At 40.9% G+C, this 20,013-nt stretch overlaps 2 protein-coding genes across 2 annotated transcripts; both read left to right on the top strand.

Moving 5' to 3' along the window:
- The first annotated feature begins 364 nt into the window (after positions 1-364).
- Positions 365-3,020, top strand: LOC122014071 (serine carboxypeptidase II-3-like). Its single transcript, XM_042570260.1, has 8 exons — positions 365-755; positions 831-938; positions 1,093-1,355; positions 1,471-1,731; positions 1,986-2,098; positions 2,205-2,303; positions 2,579-2,684; positions 2,874-3,020. Exons 1-8 carry the CDS (start codon positions 365-367, stop codon positions 3,018-3,020), a joined length of 1,488 nt encoding a protein of 495 aa, XP_042426194.1.
- Positions 3,021-16,900: 13,880 nt separating this feature from the next.
- Positions 16,901-19,558, top strand: LOC122014070 (serine carboxypeptidase II-3-like). Its single transcript, XM_042570258.1, has 8 exons — positions 16,901-17,291; positions 17,367-17,474; positions 17,629-17,891; positions 18,007-18,267; positions 18,522-18,640; positions 18,747-18,839; positions 19,117-19,222; positions 19,412-19,558. The coding sequence occupies exons 1-8, from the start codon at positions 16,901-16,903 to the stop codon at positions 19,556-19,558; spliced, it is 1,488 nt and encodes a 495-aa protein (XP_042426192.1).
- The last annotated feature ends 455 nt before the right edge of the window (positions 19,559-20,013 follow it).

Genomic DNA, 20,013 nt, shown 5'->3' with positions numbered 1-20,013 from the left:
AAATTAAGGAAAAAATAAATTAGATTTAAATAAAATATGAATATACATGGGAACTCATTATTAATTATGCATGTTTCCACTCTAAGATCTTTTAATTACTATTTACCATACGTTATTTCAATGTATAAATATTGAAAAAACAATGGAATCTTTTTAAAAATTCTTTTAATTTTGAAAATGTTTATTCAAAATTAATCATTCGTTTTCCTTTTACAGAGTCCATTGCCAAACAAAGCAAACACATCAATCTCCGCCGGTAGCAACAAGAATCAATCCCATAAATAAGATTCATCCCATAATTATCCAATGATTCATCCCATAAATAAGATTCTATTCCATTCCATTCCTCAATGCCAATCAAACAATGAAGCCAAGTTTCATTTGTCTCTTCTTCCTCCTCCTCCTCTGTTTCGTACACTACGTGGCTTCCGGCGTGGTGAGGCAGAGAGATGCACTGAACAAGTTCTACTTTAACAACGGAGCAAGGAGGTCTTCTTCTTCATCTTCTTCTTCTTCTTCATGGGCGAGCAGTCTTCTTTCGGTATCCGGCCTGAAGTCGAAGGTCTACGACAATAGCAGGCTGAAGGAGGGGGACAAGGTTGTTCGGCTACCTGGCCAGCCGGAAGGGGTGAATTTCGATCAGTACGCTGGGTATGTCACAGTCGACAGAGCCAACGGACGGGCTTTGTTTTACTACTTTGTCGAGGCTGCCAAGAACAGCTGGTCGAATCCTATTGTGCTCTGGCTCAATGGAGGTGCGGAAAATATTAGAAAATCACGTTGCTTTTCGATCGATAGAGTGGTGATTGTTGTGGCGTGGGTGGGTGCAGGGCCAGGGTGTTCGTCACTGGGGTACGGCGCCATGGAGGAGCTCGGGCCGTTTCGGGTCATGAGCGACGGCAAAACTCTGTACAGGAATCCCTACGCTTGGAACGAAGGTTAGGATCATATGTCGTCGTCATCATCATCAACATATATATCTATATATATGTACATCAACATATGTTATTTCCTAGAGCTTAGGGAGTAGAGTGAAAAAAGGTTTCTGCTTTGGCATTACCCCGAACGACTGACGTGCATTGTGAAATGCAGTGGCGAATGTCTTGTTCCTAGAGAGCCCTGCCGACGTCGGCTTCTCCTACTCCAACACCACGTCGGACTACGCTAGGAGTGGAGACAGTAGGACGGCGACCGACGCGCTGGTTTTCCTCGTCAACTGGTTCGAGCGGTTCCCGGAGTATAAGGGGAGGGACTTCTTCATCACCGGCGAGAGCTACGCCGGCCACTACGTCCCCCAGCTCGCCCACGCCATACTCAACCACAAAGATCGCCTCATCAACCTCAAAGGCATCGCGGTAAGCAATGAATTCCGAAATCAATCAGTCCGATTAACCCCTTCTCCTTTTTATTGCAAATTGAATTGGGAAAGATGGATCTCGATTGATTTCAAATTGATTTCGAATGACCTAGATCGGGAACGCGGTGATCAACAAGGAGACGGATAGCAAGGGGACGTTTGACTACTTCTGGACGCACGCGTTGATCGCCGATGAGACCATCCGCGCTATCCATAAGTTCTGCAATTTCTCATCGGACGCCCCGTGGACGGCTCCAGAGTGCGACAGGGCAATCGACGAGGCCAACCTTGCCGTGGAGGAGTTGGACGTCTACAACATATACGCGCCGTTGTGCTTCTCGTCGGGCGTGACGCCGACTCCAAAATTGCCCTCGGTTTGTCTCTTCTGAACATCTTTACATTTAATTATCCCCATTTTCCTGGTATTTTTAGAGCCAATTTAGATCGAATCGATTTGACCTATTAACTCAAGAATCAGAGTTCATCGCAGTCTTGTTGGATTGGAATTTGCCCAGATTGAAATGTCATACTTAAATTCTGATGCAGATTGAGAATTTTCACTCAATCATATCAATTGTGAATAGAACTAACTAACATATTGCAATGTTATACTTAAATTCTAATGCAGATTGAGAATTTTGATCCTTGTACTTCTAATTACGTGGAGGCATACCTTAACAATCTTGAGGTACAGAAAGCTCTACATGCCAATATCACAAAGCTCAATTACACATGGTCTGGTTGTAGGAATATACATATCTCATACATAGAATACGCCATTTGATAATTTTATTTTTCTTTTAAATAAAATAATGAAAATTCAACTCATTTATTTATATTTGTCTCCATGCAGCCAAGTGATACCTAGTTGGTCAGATCAGCCTCCCACAATGTTACCAATTATTCACGAATTATTATCTAATGGGATTAGGGTTTTAAAATACAGGTAAAAAAATCATTAGATGTCTTCATCATATCATAGGGTGTGAATCAGCTTTCCATTTCAATACTTTCAATTAGATAGGTGTATAAATTTTGTGGTCCTTATACACATTGTGTAAGTAAAAATAACATATATAGATATATCAACTTTGCAAGTATGATAGCTTTAAGATTTCTGCATAACATATGTCATATGACAAAGATACCATTCATTAGATTGCGAGTGAAGGGGTTTTCGATCAATTTGTCCCTAACTAAGCGTTGCTTGGGTTTGTGCAGCGGTGACTTTGATGGAGTAGTTCCTGTTGCTTCCACAAGATACTCTCTCAAGAAGCTAAAGCTTAAAGTGAAGGCTCCATGGAGAGCTTGGATGCTTAACAGTGAGGTAAACAATTGTGTCGTTTTAAATCTTTTCATAAGATATATAGTTAATTATCCTCAAATCTACAAGTTATTGAAAATGTTTACATTGATGGCAAGTTTTCCTCTATGATACCCTTCGTTGCTCTAATGATGGTGATGATTAGTAGAACAAATGACATTAATTTTGATGATTTTTATTATGAATATGTAGGTTGGGGGATATACTGTGGTGTATGATCACAATTTGACATTTACCACTGTTCGAGGAGCCGGACATGAAGTTCCAAGTTATCAGCCAGCTCGAGCTCTGGAGATGATCAAGAGTTTTCTTCAAGGGCTGCATCTACCTACTATTTAAGCATTTTAAAATTGAACCAATTGATTTGTGGTTGTTTATTATGATATCAAACGTTACATAAAATTCAATCTATGATTTTTAAATATTATCTCTGGCTCGATTTAATCATGGTTTCAACAAATAATTAATATTTAAAAAAAAAACATTTTTCTTTTTAAAAAAAATCTTAAGATAGGTTCACTAAACCAAATGCCCATACTATGAGTCATCAGCATGACGCAACAATTAAATGGGCTACCAACCATTCTCTGTCGAGCCTAATAACCTAAATTACTATCATAATTAATTACCTATTATATTTTCTAGTATTAAATTATAACACTTTTTGTCACGTTAAATTTTAATTAAAATTACTTATTTATTTACTCATTGATAATTTTGTGCATTTGTATAAAAATTCTCAATTTAAAGAATCAAAATGTAAAATCAAATGACAAAAAAATATTAGAACAATATTTTTTAAATAATAAAAAAACTAGATTTAGTGTCTGAAACACCTCCTGCATTCTTAAAATTAGAAGACAAAGAAAGATTGAAAGTATTTAGAGAAGTCGCCCGCTAACTATCCTAAGATCTGACCATCGGCTCGCTATTTTCTCGCCCTTATCTCTCTCGCACCGCAAGTACATCCTTCTCTCCTTGTTAGCAGCGATGATGTGGACTCAAAGTCTGTTTTAAAAAATATCTGTATTCACTTTTTCCAGCTAGTAAATTCCCCTTTGAACTTCGGCGGATATATGCTTGGTCCGGCCATTGATTCGGTGCTTCGATAGGCGGTTAGTCCTCCTGAAGCATCCTGGCTATGATACCACTTGTTGGACCGTGTTGGCCGACTAGAATGGGGGTTGAATAGCCCTTAAAAAACACAAACACAAAACACCCTTCTCAAACTTATAACTTAAACACTTGCATATAATTAAATAAAGAAAGCAATAAATAAAAAAAGAAGAGGCTCACAGACTTGACTTGGTTATAACCGGGGAGGTTGTTAATCAAAGGAATGAATCGCACACGAAAAGATCTCCTTCAGGCGGAGAAGCCTCTTACAGCAGTGAAAGCATAAAAAGAAAGAAGCTAAACTAACAAGGAAGTGCACAAGTGTTGAATGCAAGAATTACTTGTTGTTATAAAAGCTTCTGGACCAAGGTTGTATTTATAGTTGTAACGACCCACCTTCTGGGTACTGGCTGTAAGGCCGATCGTCACAATAATGCTAAACTATACTGTGCGGAAAGCTGGGCTAACTAAAAATTTTACTCTACTAAGGACAGATAGAACTGGTAAGAAAGGGCAAAAGACTTTCTTTGCTGGTATACACATGCTAAGGAGGGAAATTGGACATCCCAACTGAACTAGGGACTAGGACTAAACTTCCCAACTACCCACAGACCTGCCGATCGATCCACGGATCGATCGGAGCTGCGATCGTTCTGTTCCCAACTGGATCGGTCGGCTGACCGATCCAGGTGTGGCTGGATCGGTCGATCAGACCGATCCAGGTATGTCTGGATCGGTCGACTGACCGATCCAGGCACATGAAGCTCTCCTGGAACGCTACTGTATCGTGTTGGATCGGTCGGCTGACCGATCCAGGAGGATACAGTAGCATACTGTATCTATCTGGATCGGTCGGCTGACCGATCCAGTGGCACTGCCCAGGCTCTGATCGGTCTGGAGACCGATCAGAGTTCTGATTTCGTCCGGGGACTCTGATTTCAGCACTTTGGCGTGCCAAAACCTCACACAACAATTCTAATAAGGCTAGGAAACACTCTAATAATGGAAACTAACATCCTCACAACATAAGAGAAGGGTTCTAAGCATAATAGAGTGCATAGCGAACTAATTCATAGTGATTAACAACTAGAGTGCAAATAACAAAATACTGTAGAGTTCTGATGCTTAAGTAAAACTTGCTAAAATCCCTTAGAATCTTTTATTCCAGTTCCTGCCACACACATCTTGATCTGCATTGACCTCCAGCCTCCGCTACTGGTCCACTTTTCCTTTACCTTTATCTGCAGTATAAGAAAAGTAGCATCTGTAAGTTAAAAAGCTTAGTAAGAAACCATCTACCTCACAAAAACATGCAACGATGCAAATATGATTTTAAATCATGCTGTTTAAAACCTATGCTGGATATACTGAATAAACTAAGCATGGCATGGCATATAAGCATACAATCATGGCATATCTAAAGCTGAACATACAAACATGTATAACAACTGCACATAAAGTTATCATGCATATTCACACGGAAAAGCTAAGCTGGAGCATGATACTGACTGAAACTGAACTAAGCCAAAACTGATCTTAAACTATAATCACTGGATTAGATTAAGAGTTTGAAAGCTAATATCATAATAAGTGAAAATAGTAATCATGCTGCTGTTTGGGCCCGACAACTGTACTTGCTATGCGTGCATCTCTAACTAGACCCGGGGTTGCAAATCCCAAATTTAGTAGAGCTACTAGGTTATCTAAACCTAGTGACCGACTATGGGAGCCCAGCCCAATGGATATCTAATCCAGTACAGTGCCAACTGAAAAGTAAAATACTGAGTATAGCTAAACTGTTCTAAATAGCTATTTCTAGGTTATCTGAACCTAGAGCTAGGTTATCTGAACCTAGAGGCGACTGTGGGAGACCACCCATTGGACCGTAGTCCCATATAAGCTAGGATAACTGATTTACTGATTTAGATGCTTCTAATGCATTCAACTGTGCTAATAAAAATACCTAGGTTGCATTTTTTCCTAAGCTAGTTATTTAATCGACCACCTAGTGTGCTTTAACTCCCCTCTCTATTAGGGAGACTACCCTTAGGCACCCAACAGCATCTAAACCTCCAACTGAAGGAGAAATGACGTGTCCGGCCCATCTAAAGGTACTCACTAAATCCCTAAACCTGCGAGGAAGGTTAAAAACACCCTATATGTCGAAAACATACACATATAACTAAACTAATGCACAGGAAATCAAACGGTAGCTATTATACTACAGGTGAGGGGTTTCTTACCTCCTGTTCGTAATTTCTTACGATTCTATTCGCTCGAATTCCGGTGGAGATGACCTTCTCGACGATCCGCTCACGTCTTTGCGTTCCTCTCGCGGAGAAGAACCTCTTTCGTGTTGGAGTCGTCGCCGGAAGATGAACCTATGGACCTTGGGGGCTGGGGCGCCGAGAGAAAGAGGAGAGGGAGAGGCGGCGGTGAGGTTTCGGTGGTGAGGGTTGAGAAGTTGCCGAACCCAAAAATAAGAAATAACCCAAACCCCACTTAAACCTTCTATTTATATTAAGTGGTAATTCCGGCCCAACTCTAATATAAATTAAATCGTCTCCCTTTCCTTTCAGCACGGCCCTGCTTGGTTCACCGGTTAATAGCATTATCCCTTACACCATAGGTCTCGGGTTCGATTCCCGCCTAAGCTATTTTATTTTTTTAATTATTTTTGCTACTTCCGCTACTCGGAAAATTCCGAAAAAATATCTAAAAATTCTAGAAAAATCATAAAATAATTCTAATGCAAGTTTGAGAATTTTCGGGCGTTACAATCCCCCATACCTTATAAAAAGTTCATCCTTGAACTTAGAACAATTCTGGGTACTTCTGTCTCATGCTGGCTTCTGTCTCCCAAGTTGCCTCTTCTGCTGTGTGACTGTGCCAAATGACTTTGACTAATGGTACTTCCTTTTTCCGCAATTTCTTAACTGCTCGGTCTATTATCTGAATAGGCCGACTATCATAGCTGAGGTCTTCGCGGATCTGTACCGACTGGGGCTCAATCACCTGGGTGGCATCTGGGGTATGCTTCTTCAGCATAGAGACATGAAATACGTTGTGGACAGCTGACATTTCCTGGGGTAGCTCTAGCTCATATGCTACCTTGCCCACTCTTCTGCTGATAAGGTATGGTCCCACATATCTGGGACTAAGTTTGCCCTTCTTCCCAAAACGCATCACTCCCTTCATGGGAGCTACTCTGAGGAACACTGTATCCCCGACTGAAAACTCTAAGGGTCTGCGCCGCGTATCAGCATAGCTCTTCTGGCGGCTCTGAGCTGTCTCTATCCTCTGGCGGATCTGCTGTATGGCTGCTGTGGTATCTGCGACTAGATCTATCTGAAGCTCTAGTTCCTTCTGTTCACCACTCTCATACCAGCAGATTGGAGATCTACACCTCCACCCATAGAGAGCCTCGTAAGGTGCCATGCCGATAGTGGCCTGATAGTTGTTGTTGTATGCAAATTCTGCTAAGCTCAGATATTTGCACCAACTTCCCTTGAAGTCTAGGGCACACGCTCGGAGCATATCTTCGAGTACCTGGTTTACTCTCTCCGTCGACCATCCGTCGAGGATGGAATCTTGTCTTGAACTTTAACTTAGTGCCGTACACACTCCCGAAGTGTGATGTGAATCTGCTCGTCTGAAATGATGGTTTGTGGGACTCCATGTAGTCCGACGATCTCCTGGAGATACAACCGAGCTAGCTTCTCCATGGAGTAAGATATCTTGATAGCTAAGAAGTGGGTGATTTAGTCAAGACGACTATTACCCAGATGGCGTCAAAACCATTCGTGGTTCCGGGCGGTCCACTATGAAATCCATAGAGATATCCTCCCACTTCCACTCGGAATCAGTATAGGTGCAGAACTCCTCCAGTCGCGATGTTCGCCTTGACCCTCGGCATGTGAGGCAGATGCTAACATATCTGGCGATGTCTCGCTTCATCCCGCCACCAAAACGGTTCTTCGGTCTTGGTACATTTTGTGGAACTGGATGCATCGCATAGGGAGTCTTGTGAGCCTCATCTAACATCTGTCTTCGTAGCTCCTCCCGATCGGGAACACAGTTCTGTCACCAAATCTGACACCCGCCATCGGACACTCAATTCTCTACTTTCGATTACGCTAGCCCTTGCTTGATTTTCTGAATTGCAGGGTCCTGCTCTGAATATCACCAAGCAAGGTAGACTCAAAGGTCATAGTAGAGAGCTGTCCAACGATGAGTTCAAGACCGAAATCTACGATCTCCTTCTGTAGGGTTGGTGACATGGCTGCTAGAGATAATAAGGTAGCACTGGACTTCCTGCTAAGTGCATCTGCTACCTTATTTGCTTTCCCTGGATGGTAGAGGATGTCTATATCGTAGTCTTTGACCAGCTCTAACCATCTGCGCTGTCGCATATTCAGATCCTTCTAAGTGAAGAAGTACTTCAGACTCTGATGATCTGTATACCCTCTGCACTGAGCTCCATATAAGTAATGTCTCCAAATTTTGAGGGCAAACACTCTGCTGCAAGCTCAAGGTCATGAGTAGGGTAATTCTTCTCATAATCCTTGAGTTGTCTGGAGGCATAGGCGATCACCTTGCCGTTTTGCATCAGCACTGCTCCTAGTCCCAACTTAGAGGCATCACTATAGATGTCAAAGCTACTGGTGTTGTCTGGTAGAGTCAAAATGGGAGCACTGGTCAATCTCCTTTTTAGCTCGCTGAAGCTGTTCTCACAGTCCTCTGTCCACTAAAATTTCCTGTTCTTCCTAGTGGGGAGGCTATCCTTGAGAAGTCCTCTATAAACTTTCTGTAGTATCCTGCTAATCCCAGAAAGCTTCTGATTTCATTGGCGTTCTTAGGTCTCTTCCAGTTACTTACTGCTTCTATCTTGCTGGGATCTACCATAATACCATCCTTGGAGATGATGTGACCGAAGGACACTGATCTAGCCAAAATTCACATTTCGTGAACTTGGCGTATAGATGCTGCTGAAGGGTCCGCAACACTAGTTTCGGTGCTCTGCGTGTTCTTCTTGAGTTCCCGAGTAGATAAGGATGTCATCGATGAACACAATAACAAACTTATCTAGGTACTCCCGAATACTCTTCATGAGATCCATGAATGTAGCTGGAGCATCGTCACGCTAAAGGGCATGACTACGAACTCGTAGTGCCCGTATCCGGTTCTGAATCCGTCTTGGGTATATCCCTTCTTTAACCTTCACCGGTGATAACTCGATCTGAGATCTATCTTAGAGAACACCGCTGCTCCCTTGACCTGGTCGAACAGTCATCGATTCCGGGAAGGGTGTTCTTGATTGTGACTTGGTTCGGTGATCGTGCACAATCGCATGCTTCCATCCTTCTTCTTCACGAACAACACAGGCGCTCCCATGGTGAGTGACTAGGGCGATGAAGCCCTTGTCAAGTAGCTCCTGAAGTTCCTTCAGTTCTGCTGGAGCCATGCGATATGTCGCTTTGGAAATAGGATTGGTGCCGGAAGAGCTCTATCTCAAATTCAATCTCCGACCGGTGCTAGGTCCTCCTCGGGAAGACTGCTGGTAGTCACATACAACTCGGACCCTCTCTAGTTGGTCCTTGTCTGGCCGGTATTGACTACATGTGCTAGGTACCGTACAACCCGAATCCATCAACTTCTGCGAGAGAAATTTTCGGCTTTTCTCTTTGGTTCTCCGATGTACTCGAACTCTGTTTGCTCGGGTTGGAATATGACTTTCCATTTACGGCACTCTATGGAAGCACCGTATCCGATCGGAAGTCCATTCCAAGGATGACGTCATAGTCAGTCATTTCCAGCAGGATCGGATCACAAAAGAGCTCCCTGTCTACTTATGGCACTGCTCTGAGCCAGGGCGTGGATGCCATGATCTCTCCGAAGGTAGTGCCAAAACCGACCGAGTACCTCTGAGGGTATTTCTAATTTTTCAGAGAACACCCTGGCTATATATGGATGGGTTGCCCCAGTATCAAATAGAACAGTAGCACTATACTGAAAAATGCTAATCTGACCTGTGACAACTGTCGAGGCATTGGCTACGTCCTCTCTGGTGAGTGAGTAGATCCTCGCATTCGCCGTAGCTGGAGGGGCTTCTAATCTGCCCTGGCTGATAAGTGGACCTTCTAGAGCGGCCTGCATCTGATATAACTGAGCTGGCTGGCCTGCATACTGAATCTGCTGTGGCTGAGGAAGACCGGTCTTGTTCGGGCACTGCTTGGCCATGTGTCCTTCTTGTCCACATTCAAAGCATCCTCGTGTGCCCTTGCGGCAAACCCCAGGGTGGAATTTCCCACAAGTAGCACACTTTGGATAACTGGGTCGCTTGCTAGATGGTCCTCCTTTTGGGTCACTCCCTGATTTGCGCTTGCTGTTGGAGTTCCCTTTCCAGTTAGAGCTGTGGCCTTGCTGTTTTTGAATGTGAGAGTTTCCTTGGCCTTTGGACTCTGAGGAGACTTGCTTCTGCTGCTTTATGTTGTTCTGGTAATGCTCTGCGGTCAAAGCACTGCTCACTAACTCCTCTGTGGTTTGTGGCCTATGTATGCCACCAGCCACGTTCACTGCTATCTCTGGCCTCAGCATCTTGAGCATCAACCGGATTCGTTCCTTCTCTGTGCTGACTAGCTCTGGGCATAGACGAGCCAACCTATTGAATTTCTTCACGGCTTCCTCAACTGAAAGGTTGCCCTGATGAAACTCAGTGAACTCGTTGTAGTGGCAGTTTGTGACCCATATGTGAAAGAACTCCTCGAAGAACTCCTTCTCGAAGTCAACCCATAACATCTGGTTCACTGGGCGCTTCGTTCTGATCCTTTCCCACCACATGCGTGCGTCTCCTGTCAGGCAAAAGGAGGCACACTTCACCTTCTCATGTTCTGGCCAGTCCAGAAGCTCCATCGTGCTCTCTAGTATTTTGAACCAGGCTTGTGCATCCCATGGTTCACTAGTGCCTGAGAAGTTCTCTGGCTTGACTCGCTGCCACTGGATCAGATAGGCTTCCTTTCTTGGCTCAGCTGTTGGGGCTGCTGGTACTGGTGCTGTAGGCTGAGCTGGTGGAACCTCTAAGACTACCGGAGTCATCAAATTCGGTTCCGGGGTGACTGTGGGGGTATTCTGCTGATTAGCCTTTAAGGTGGCTATTTCCTGTTGCTGTTCAGCTAGCTGCTGTTGTAACTAAGCCACTAATGCTGTAAGGTTTGGAGGAGGCACTGAACTGCCTGCCTCTTGCTGGGGCTCAGTAGCTAGTGCCCTTCTAGCTGGGCGTCCTCGTGCCATTTCTAATGACATAGAGAACATAACATAACTAATGTAATCACAGTTATATAACTACTGATATCATGTTTAAAAACTATAACTTACAAACAAGTAGTAGGCGTATAAACATGAACTGTAATAGCAAAACAAGGAGCATAAATTAAGTAGAGGTATTCTTACTTGGAAGCTGTAGGTACAATGCTGATGTGTGTGTAGGAAGTATGGAACACTGCTCTGATACCACTCTGTAACGACCCACCTTCTGGGTACTGGCTGTAAGGCCGATCGTCACAATAATGCTAAACTATACTGTGCGGAAAGCTGGGCTAACTAAAAATTTTACTCTACTAAGGATGGATACAACTAGTAAGAAAGGGCCAAAGACCTTCTTTGCTGGTTCTTTGCTGGTATACACATGCTAAGGAGGGAAATTGGACATCCCAACTGAACTAGGGACTAGGACTAAACTTCCCAACTACCCACAGACCTGCCGATCGATCCACGGATCGATCGGAGCTGTGGTCGTTCTGTTCCCAACTTGATCGGTCGAATGACCGATCCAGGTGTGGCTGGATCGGTCGGTCAGACCGATCCAGGTATGTCTAGATCGGTCGACTGACCGATCCAGGCACCTGAAGCTCTCCTGGAACGCTACTGTATCGTGCTGGATCGGTCGGCTGACCGATCCAGTGGCACTGCCCAGGCTCTGATCGGTCTGGAGACCGATCAGAGTTCTGATTTCATCCGGGGACTCTGATTTCAGCACTTTGGCGTGCCAAAACCTCACACAACAGTTCTAATAAGGCTAGGAAACACTCTAATAATGGAAACTAACATCCTCACAACATAAGAGAAGGGTTCTAAGCATAATAGAGTGCATAGCGATCTAATTCATAGTGATTAACAACTAGAGTGCAAATAACAAAATACTGTAGAGTTCTGATGCTTAAGTAAAACTTGGTAAAATCCCTTAGAATCTTTTATTCCAGTTCCTGCCACACACATCTTGATCTGCATTGACCTCCAGCCTCCGCTACTGGTCCACTTTTCCTTTACCTTTATCTGCAGTATAAGAAAAGTAGCATCTGTAAGCTAAAAAGCTTAGTAAGAAACCATCTACCTCACAAAAACATGCAACGATGCAAATATGATTTTAAATCATGCTGTTTAAAACCTATGCTGGATATATTGAATAAACTAAGCATGGCATGGCATATAAGCATACAATCATGGCATATCTAAAGCTGAACATATAAACATGTATAACAACTGCACATAAAGTTATCATGCATATTCACACGGAAAAACTAAGCTGGAGCATGATACTGACTGAAACTGAACTAAGGTAAAACTGATCTTAAACTATAATCACTGGATTAGATTAAGAGTTTGAAAGCTAATATCATAATAAGTGAAAATAGTAATCATGCTGCTGTTTGGGCCTGACAACTGTACTTGCTATGCGCGCATCTCTAACTAGACCCGGGGTTGCAAATCCCGAATTTAGTAGAGCTACTAGGTTATCTAAACCTAGGGACCGACTATGGGAGCCCAGCCCAATGGATATCTAATCCAGTACAGTGCCAACTGAAAAGTAAAATACTGAGTATAGCTAAACTGTTCTAAATAGCTATTTCTAGGTTATCTGAACCTAGAGCTAGGTTATCTGAACCTAGAGGCGACTGTGGGAGCCCACCCATTGGACCGTAGTCCCATATAAGCTAGGATAACTGATTTACTTATTTAGATGCTTCTAATGCATTCAACTGTGCTAATAAAAATACCTAGGTTGCATTTTTTCCTAAGCTAGTTATTTAATCGACCACCTAGTGTGCTTTAACTCCCCTCTCTATTAGGGAGACTACCCTTAGGCACCCAACAGCATCTAAACCTCCAACTGAAGGAGAAATGACGTGTCCGGCCCATCTAAAGGTACTCACTAAATCCCTAAACCTGCGAGGAAGGTTAAAAACACCCTATATGTCAAAAACATACGCATATAACGAAACTAATGCACAGGAAATCAAACGGTAGCTATTATACTACAGGTGAGGGGTTTCTTACCTCCTGTTTGTAATTTCTTACGATTCTATTCGCTCGAATTCCGGTGGAGATGACCTTCTCGACGATCCGCTCACGTCTTTGCGTTCCTCTCGCGGAGAAGAACCTCTTTCGTGTTGGAGTCGTCGCCGGAAGATGAACCTATGGACCTTGGGGGCTGGGGCACCGAGAGAAAGAGGAGAGGGAGAGGCGGCGGTGAGGTTTCGGTGGTGAGGGTTGAGAAGTTGCCGAACCCAAAAATAAGAAATAACCCAAACCCCACTTAAACCTTCTATTTATATTAAGTGGTAATTCCGGCCCAATTCTAATATAAATTAAATCGTCTCCCTTTCCTTTCAGCACGGCCCTGCTGGGTTCACCGGTTACTAGCATTATCCCTTACACCATAGGTCTCGGGTTCGATTTCTGCCTAAGCTATTTTATTTTTTTAATTATTTTTGCTACTTTCGCTACTCGGAAAATTCCGGAAAAATATCTAAAAATTCCAGAAAAATCATAAAATAATTCTAATGCAAGTTTGAGAATTTTCGGGCATTACAATAGTCTTGGTCAGGGCGCCTAGAGGGTTCCAAGTGCTTGGGAAGGGGATAAAACTGTATCCCTTTCGCATAAATCACATTTGACCGCGATCTGGATAAAATCGAGCTCCGGGAGCCCGGAAAGGTTCCGAGTGCCCGGACCAAGAAAGCCAACAATGCTGACTTTTTCAGTCCGGGCCCTCTACTCTAGTTCAGCTTGCCTCGGTTCGGGTCTTCCGCTCTGGCACCGCTTGCTTGGGTGATCTCGGCCATCCGGAATAGGGCTCACCCGAACCCAACTTCCGGCCTTCTCGAGCAACCTTTCGCTCCGGCTTCTCGTCCCTCGGAAACGCCACAGGCCTCCTTCTCGTCCGCCCGCGTACTCTTCCGTAGCACCTCATCCCTCGGACGCATCGAATCCGTCGGCTCTCTCCCGTGCCGTCCTCACTGGTTGCGTCTTTTTCTCGACCCCCTGTGCTCCTAAGCTCCTGCACACTTAGACACAAGGTTAAAACACCACAAGACCTAACTTAACTTGTTGATCACATCAAAACAACCTTAGGGTTCCAATAGTATGAACATAAAGGAAACCAAATAAAGCAAAGAAGAAGGAAGGTCTTAAATGGAACGTGGTCCGAGTCGTTGGAAGAGTCAGATGTGGTAGAACAAGCTCAAGCAAGCTTTTTGGCACTACCAGCGCTAGAACAAGTGGTCGAGACCGAGCTCGAGCCTGAGTCTGGATCTGAATTTGAAGTTGACTTCGAAACAAGCCACAGATCCTTATCCATTTAAGACGAACCAAACAACAAGGTACATTCTTCCCTAGTCGAAAAATTGTATGATATGATTCACTACTTGATGCGCAAGCTAGTCAAGTCCAATGTCTGGGTCAAGTCACTCCAAAAGGAGGTAAAAGTCCTTAAAATGGAGACTAACCCAAGTTCTTTGATTGACCAAGTTCAAAGTGGAACTTCAACTCAAGTCCATCAATTTGAGGAAGAAAAGTCCACTCTGAAAGGTCAAATCAAAGAACTTAAAGAATCATTAGAACGGTTCAATTTGGGTTTAAAAAATCTTGATATGATACTTGGAAAATAAAACTTTGTATACAATCGATCCAAGCTAGGATACAAAGTTAAAACTTGACTTAAATCATACCTATCAATTATCAATTGTGAATCGGAATACTAGAAACCAAGTCCAAGCATGAACCATAAATCAAACTTCATTAATCAAGTTAAACAAAACCAATATTAGATCCTCAAGGGTCAAATACATTACCTACATAGATCTTATCGAGGTTATGATCTGGGAAAGCCAATAGAATCATTGTTTCGTTTAGATAAATTTGCATGTTTGTTTGATTTACAACTTTCTTTGCATGCTTAGTTTTTTGTTAAATTTAAAACGGTTAGATAAATACTTAGATTTGATTGATACTTGCCCAACATAGTATTAGGGTGGGGCGAGATGATAATACGTTGGCAAAGCTTGGTTTAGAGAGTCAAGTGGGATAAGAAGTACCCTACTTGGTCTACTTAACTAAGTGAAACTAACCGAAGCTATCTCATCAAATCCTAGACTAGTTATATCAAAGTTTCTCAAGAGAAAAGTTAAGTGTATAATTTCTTTGGAAATGGTCGTTGCTTCGATACTCAAGAAGGCCCTTGTGCATCGCCACTACCTAGAAGCTTATTTGGAAATATGCACTTAACCGACAAATTGTTAAATTTAAATCTGACTTAAATGTCAATCAATCCTTAAAATTCAAATTAAATGTACAAAAATAAAATTAATAATCATCTCACAGAATATATAAGGTTGTTTGTTTGAAAAGCTAGAAACGGATGAGATGGATGTAAGATTTAAATTTAAACATAATCTTAATAAATTTAATTAAAACTTAAACAATTAATTCAATTAATTAAAAGTATTTAATTTTCTTTATAACCTAAAAACTTAATCAACTTAATTAATCCTAAACTAACTAACTAAATTAACTAATTCAAAATTTGACTTATTTTGAATTTTATCTAATTAAATCCAATTAAAACTAAATTCATAATTTTAATTTTTAACTTAAACCTAACATAATCCTAACTTAAACACACCTAAATGACTCCAAAATTAAACCTTAATTGTCAACCTTAAATTAACTTAACTATAACTTTAATAAATTTAACACTATTAAAACTTAAGTAATCTTAATCAATTTAATTAAAACTTAAACAATTAATTCAATTAATTAAAAGATTTTATTTTATTTAAAACCTAAAAACTTAAGTATTAATCAATGTAATAAACCTTAATTAATCTGATTAATATAAGTTTAATTTAACCTAATCCATAATTAATTTAAATCAATTAATTCAAATTTCAATTTAATTGAAAGTTAACTAAACAATTTAATTCATACTTAATTAATGAATAAATCTTAATTTAACTAAGAATATTAATTCAAATCAAACTTGATAAATTAACCGCAAATTCAATTAAACAGTTCATAATTACACTTAATATACCAAAATTTGAGTAATAATTGTAAATCTTAAACTTAAGTACTAATTTACTCTAACTTAAATAATTCTGACTTACACTTAATTAATCTTGAACTAATACATCTAATCTTAATTAATCCATAACCAGTTAATCCATACTTAACTTAACATTTTAGTTAATTCGAAATCAAATTTAAAATCAAATAATTTAACCTTAACTAAATAAAATTAAAATTCATTATTAATTTAACCTCACTTAATTTAATTAGTTAATAATCAAGCTAAAACTAATTAGATCATTATATATGTGATTCACAAGAAGAGCTAAAATTAATTAGATTTAATTATTATGATAAACGATTGAATAATTCAGTGACTAGTAAAAGTTGATAAAAATTAAGGAAAAAATAAATTAGATTTAAATAAAATATGAATATACATGGGAACTCATTATTAATTATGCATGTTTCCACTCTAAGATCTTTTAATTACTATTTACCATACGTTATTTCAATGTATAAATATTGAAAAAACAATGGAATCTTTTTAAAAATTCTTTTAATTTTGAAAATGTTTATTCAAAATTAATCATTCGTTTTCCTTTTACAGAGTCCATTGCCAAACAAAGCAAACACATCAATCTCCGCCGGCAGCAACAAGAATCAATCCCATAAATAAGATTCATCCCATAATTATCCAATGATTCATCCCATAAATAAGATTCTATTCCATTCCATTCCTCATTGCCAATCAAACAATGAAGCCAAGTTTCATTTGTCTCTTCTTCCTCCTCCTCCTCTGTTTCTTACACTGCGTGGCTTCCGGCGCGGTGAGGCAGAGAGATGCACTGAACAAGTTCTACTTTAACAACGGAGCAAGGAGGTCTTCTTCTTCATCTTCTTCTTCTTCTTCATGGGCGAGCAGTCTTCTTTCGGTATCCGGCCTGAAGTCGAAGGTCTACGACAATAGCAGGCTGAAGGAGGGGGACAAGGTTGTTCGGCTACCTGGCCAGCCGGAAGGGGTGAATTTCGATCAGTACGCTGGGTATGTCACGGTTGATAGAGTCAACGGACGGGCTTTGTTTTACTACTTTGTCGAGGCTGCCAAGAACAGCGGGTCGAATCCTATTGTGCTATGGCTCAATGGAGGTACGGAAAATATTAGAAAATGGCGTTGCTTTTCGATTGATAGAGTGGTGATTGTTGTGGCGTGGGTGGGTGTAGGGCCAGGGTGTTCGTCACTGGGGTACGGCGCCATGGAGGAGCTCGGGCCGTTTCGGGTCATGAGCGACGGCAAAACTCTGTACAGGAATCCCTACGCTTGGAACGAAGGTTAGGATCATATGTTGTCGTCATCATCATCAACATATATATCTATATATATATACATCAACATATGTTATTTCCTAGAGCTTAGGGAGTAGAGTGAAAAAAGGTTTCTGCTTTGGCATTACCCCGAACGACTGACGTGCATTGTGAAATGCAGTGGCGAATGTCTTGTTCCTAGAGAGCCCTGCCGGCGTCGGCTTCTCCAACTCCAACACCACGTCGGACTACGCTAGGAGTGGAGACCGTAGGACGGCGACCGACGCGCTGGTTTTCCTCGTCAACTGGTTCGAGCGGTTCCCGGAGTATAAGGGGAGGGACTTCTTCATCACCGGCGAGAGCTACGCCGGCCACTACGTCCCCCAGCTCGCCCACGCCATACTCAACCACAAAGATCGCCTCATCAACCTCAAAGGCATCGCGGTAAGCAATGAATCCCGAAATCAATCAGTCCGATTAAACCCTTCTCCTTTTTATTGCAAATTGAATTGGGAAAGATGGATCTCGATCGATTTCAAATTGATTTCGAATGACCTAGATCGGGAACGCGGTGATCAACAAGGAGATGGATAGCAAGGGGACGTTTGACTACTTCTGGACGCACGCGTTGATCGCCGATGAGACCATCCGCGTTATCCATAAGTTCTGCAATTTCTCATCGGACGCCCCGTGGACGGCTCCAGAGTGCGACAGGGCAATCGACGAGGCCAACCTTGCCGTGGAGGAGTTGGACGTCTACAACATATACGCGCCGTTGTGCTTCTCGTCGGGCGTGACGCCGACTCCAAAATTGCCCTCGGTTTGTCTCTTCTGAACATCTTTACATTTAATTATCCCCATTTTCCTGGTATTTTTAGAGCCAATTTAGATCGAATCGATTTGACCTATTAACTCAAGAATCAGAGTTCATCGCAGTCTTGTTGGATTGGAATTTGCCCAGATTGAAATGTCATACTTAAATTCTGATGCAGATTGAGAATTTTCACTCAATCATATCAATTGTGAATAGAACTAACTAACATATTGCAATGTTATACTTAAATTCTAATGCAGATTGAGAATTTTGATCCTTGTACTTCTAATTACGTGGAGGCATACCTTAACAATCTTGAGGTACAGAAAGCTCTACATGCCAATATCACAAAGCTCAATTACACATGGTCTGGTTGTAGGTATATACATATCTCATACATAGAATACGCCATTTGATAATTTTATCTTTCTTTTAAATAAAATAATGAAAATTCAACTCATTTATTTATATTTGTCTCCATGCAGCCAAGTGATACCTAGTTGGTCAGATCAGCCTCCCACAATGTTACCAATTATTCACGAATTATTATCTAATGGGATTAGGGTTTTAAAATACAGGTAAAAAAATCATTAGATGTCTTCATCATATCATAGGGTGTGAATCAGCTTTCCATTTCAATACTTTCAATTAGATAGGTGTATAAATTTTGTGGTCCTTATACACATTGTGTAAGTAAAAATAACATATATAGATATATCAACTTTGCAAGTATGATAGCTTTAAGATTTCTGCATAACATATGTCATATGACAAAGATACCATTCATTAGATTGCGAGTGAAGGGGTTTTCGATCAATTTTTGTCCCTAACTAAGCGTTGCTTGGGTTTGTGCAGCGGTGACATTGATGGAGTAGTTCCTGTTACTTCCACAAGATACTCTCTCATGAAGCTAAAGCTTAAAGTGAAGGCTCCATGGAGAGCTTGGATGCTTAACAGTGAGGTAAACAATTGTGTCGTTTTAAATCTTTTCATAAGATATATAGTTAATTATCCTCAAATCTACAAGTTATTGAAAATGTTTACATTGATGGCAAGTTTTCCTCTATGATACCCTTCGTTGCTCTAATGATGGTGATGATTAGTAGAACAAATGACATTAATTTTGATGATTTTTATTATGAATATGTAGGTTGGGGGATATACTGTGGTGTATGATCACAATTTGACATTTACCACTGTTCGAGGAGCCGAACATGAAGTTCCAAGTTATCAGCCCGCTCGAGCTCTGGAGATGATCAAGAGTTTTCTTCAAGGGCTGCATCTACCTGCTATTTAAGCATTTTAAAATTGAACCAATTGATTTGTGGTTGTTTATTATGATATCAAACGTTACATAAAATTCAATCTATGATTTTTAAATATTATCTCTGGCTCGATTTAATCATGGTTTCAACAAATAATTAATATTTTTAAAAAAAAAACATTTTCCTTTTTAAAAAAAATCTTAAGATAGGTTCACTAAACCAAATGCCCATACTATGAGTCATCAGCATGACGCAACAATTAAATGGGCTACCAACCATTCTCTGTCGAGCCTAATAACCTAAATTACTATCATAATTAATTACCTATTATATTTTCTAGTATTAAATTATAACACTTTTTGTCACGTTAAATTTTAATTAAAATTACTTATTTATTTACTCATTGATAATTTTGTGCATTTGTATAAAAATTCTCAATTTAAAGAATCAAAATGTAAAATCAAATGACAAAAAAATATTAGAACAA

This window comes from Zingiber officinale, chromosome 8B, assembly GCF_018446385.1.
Source record: "Zingiber officinale cultivar Zhangliang chromosome 8B, Zo_v1.1, whole genome shotgun sequence".
In the NCBI taxonomy this organism is placed as follows: domain Eukaryota; kingdom Viridiplantae; phylum Streptophyta; class Magnoliopsida; order Zingiberales; family Zingiberaceae; genus Zingiber; species Zingiber officinale.
This window is presented reverse-complemented; position numbering and strand designations above follow the sequence as displayed.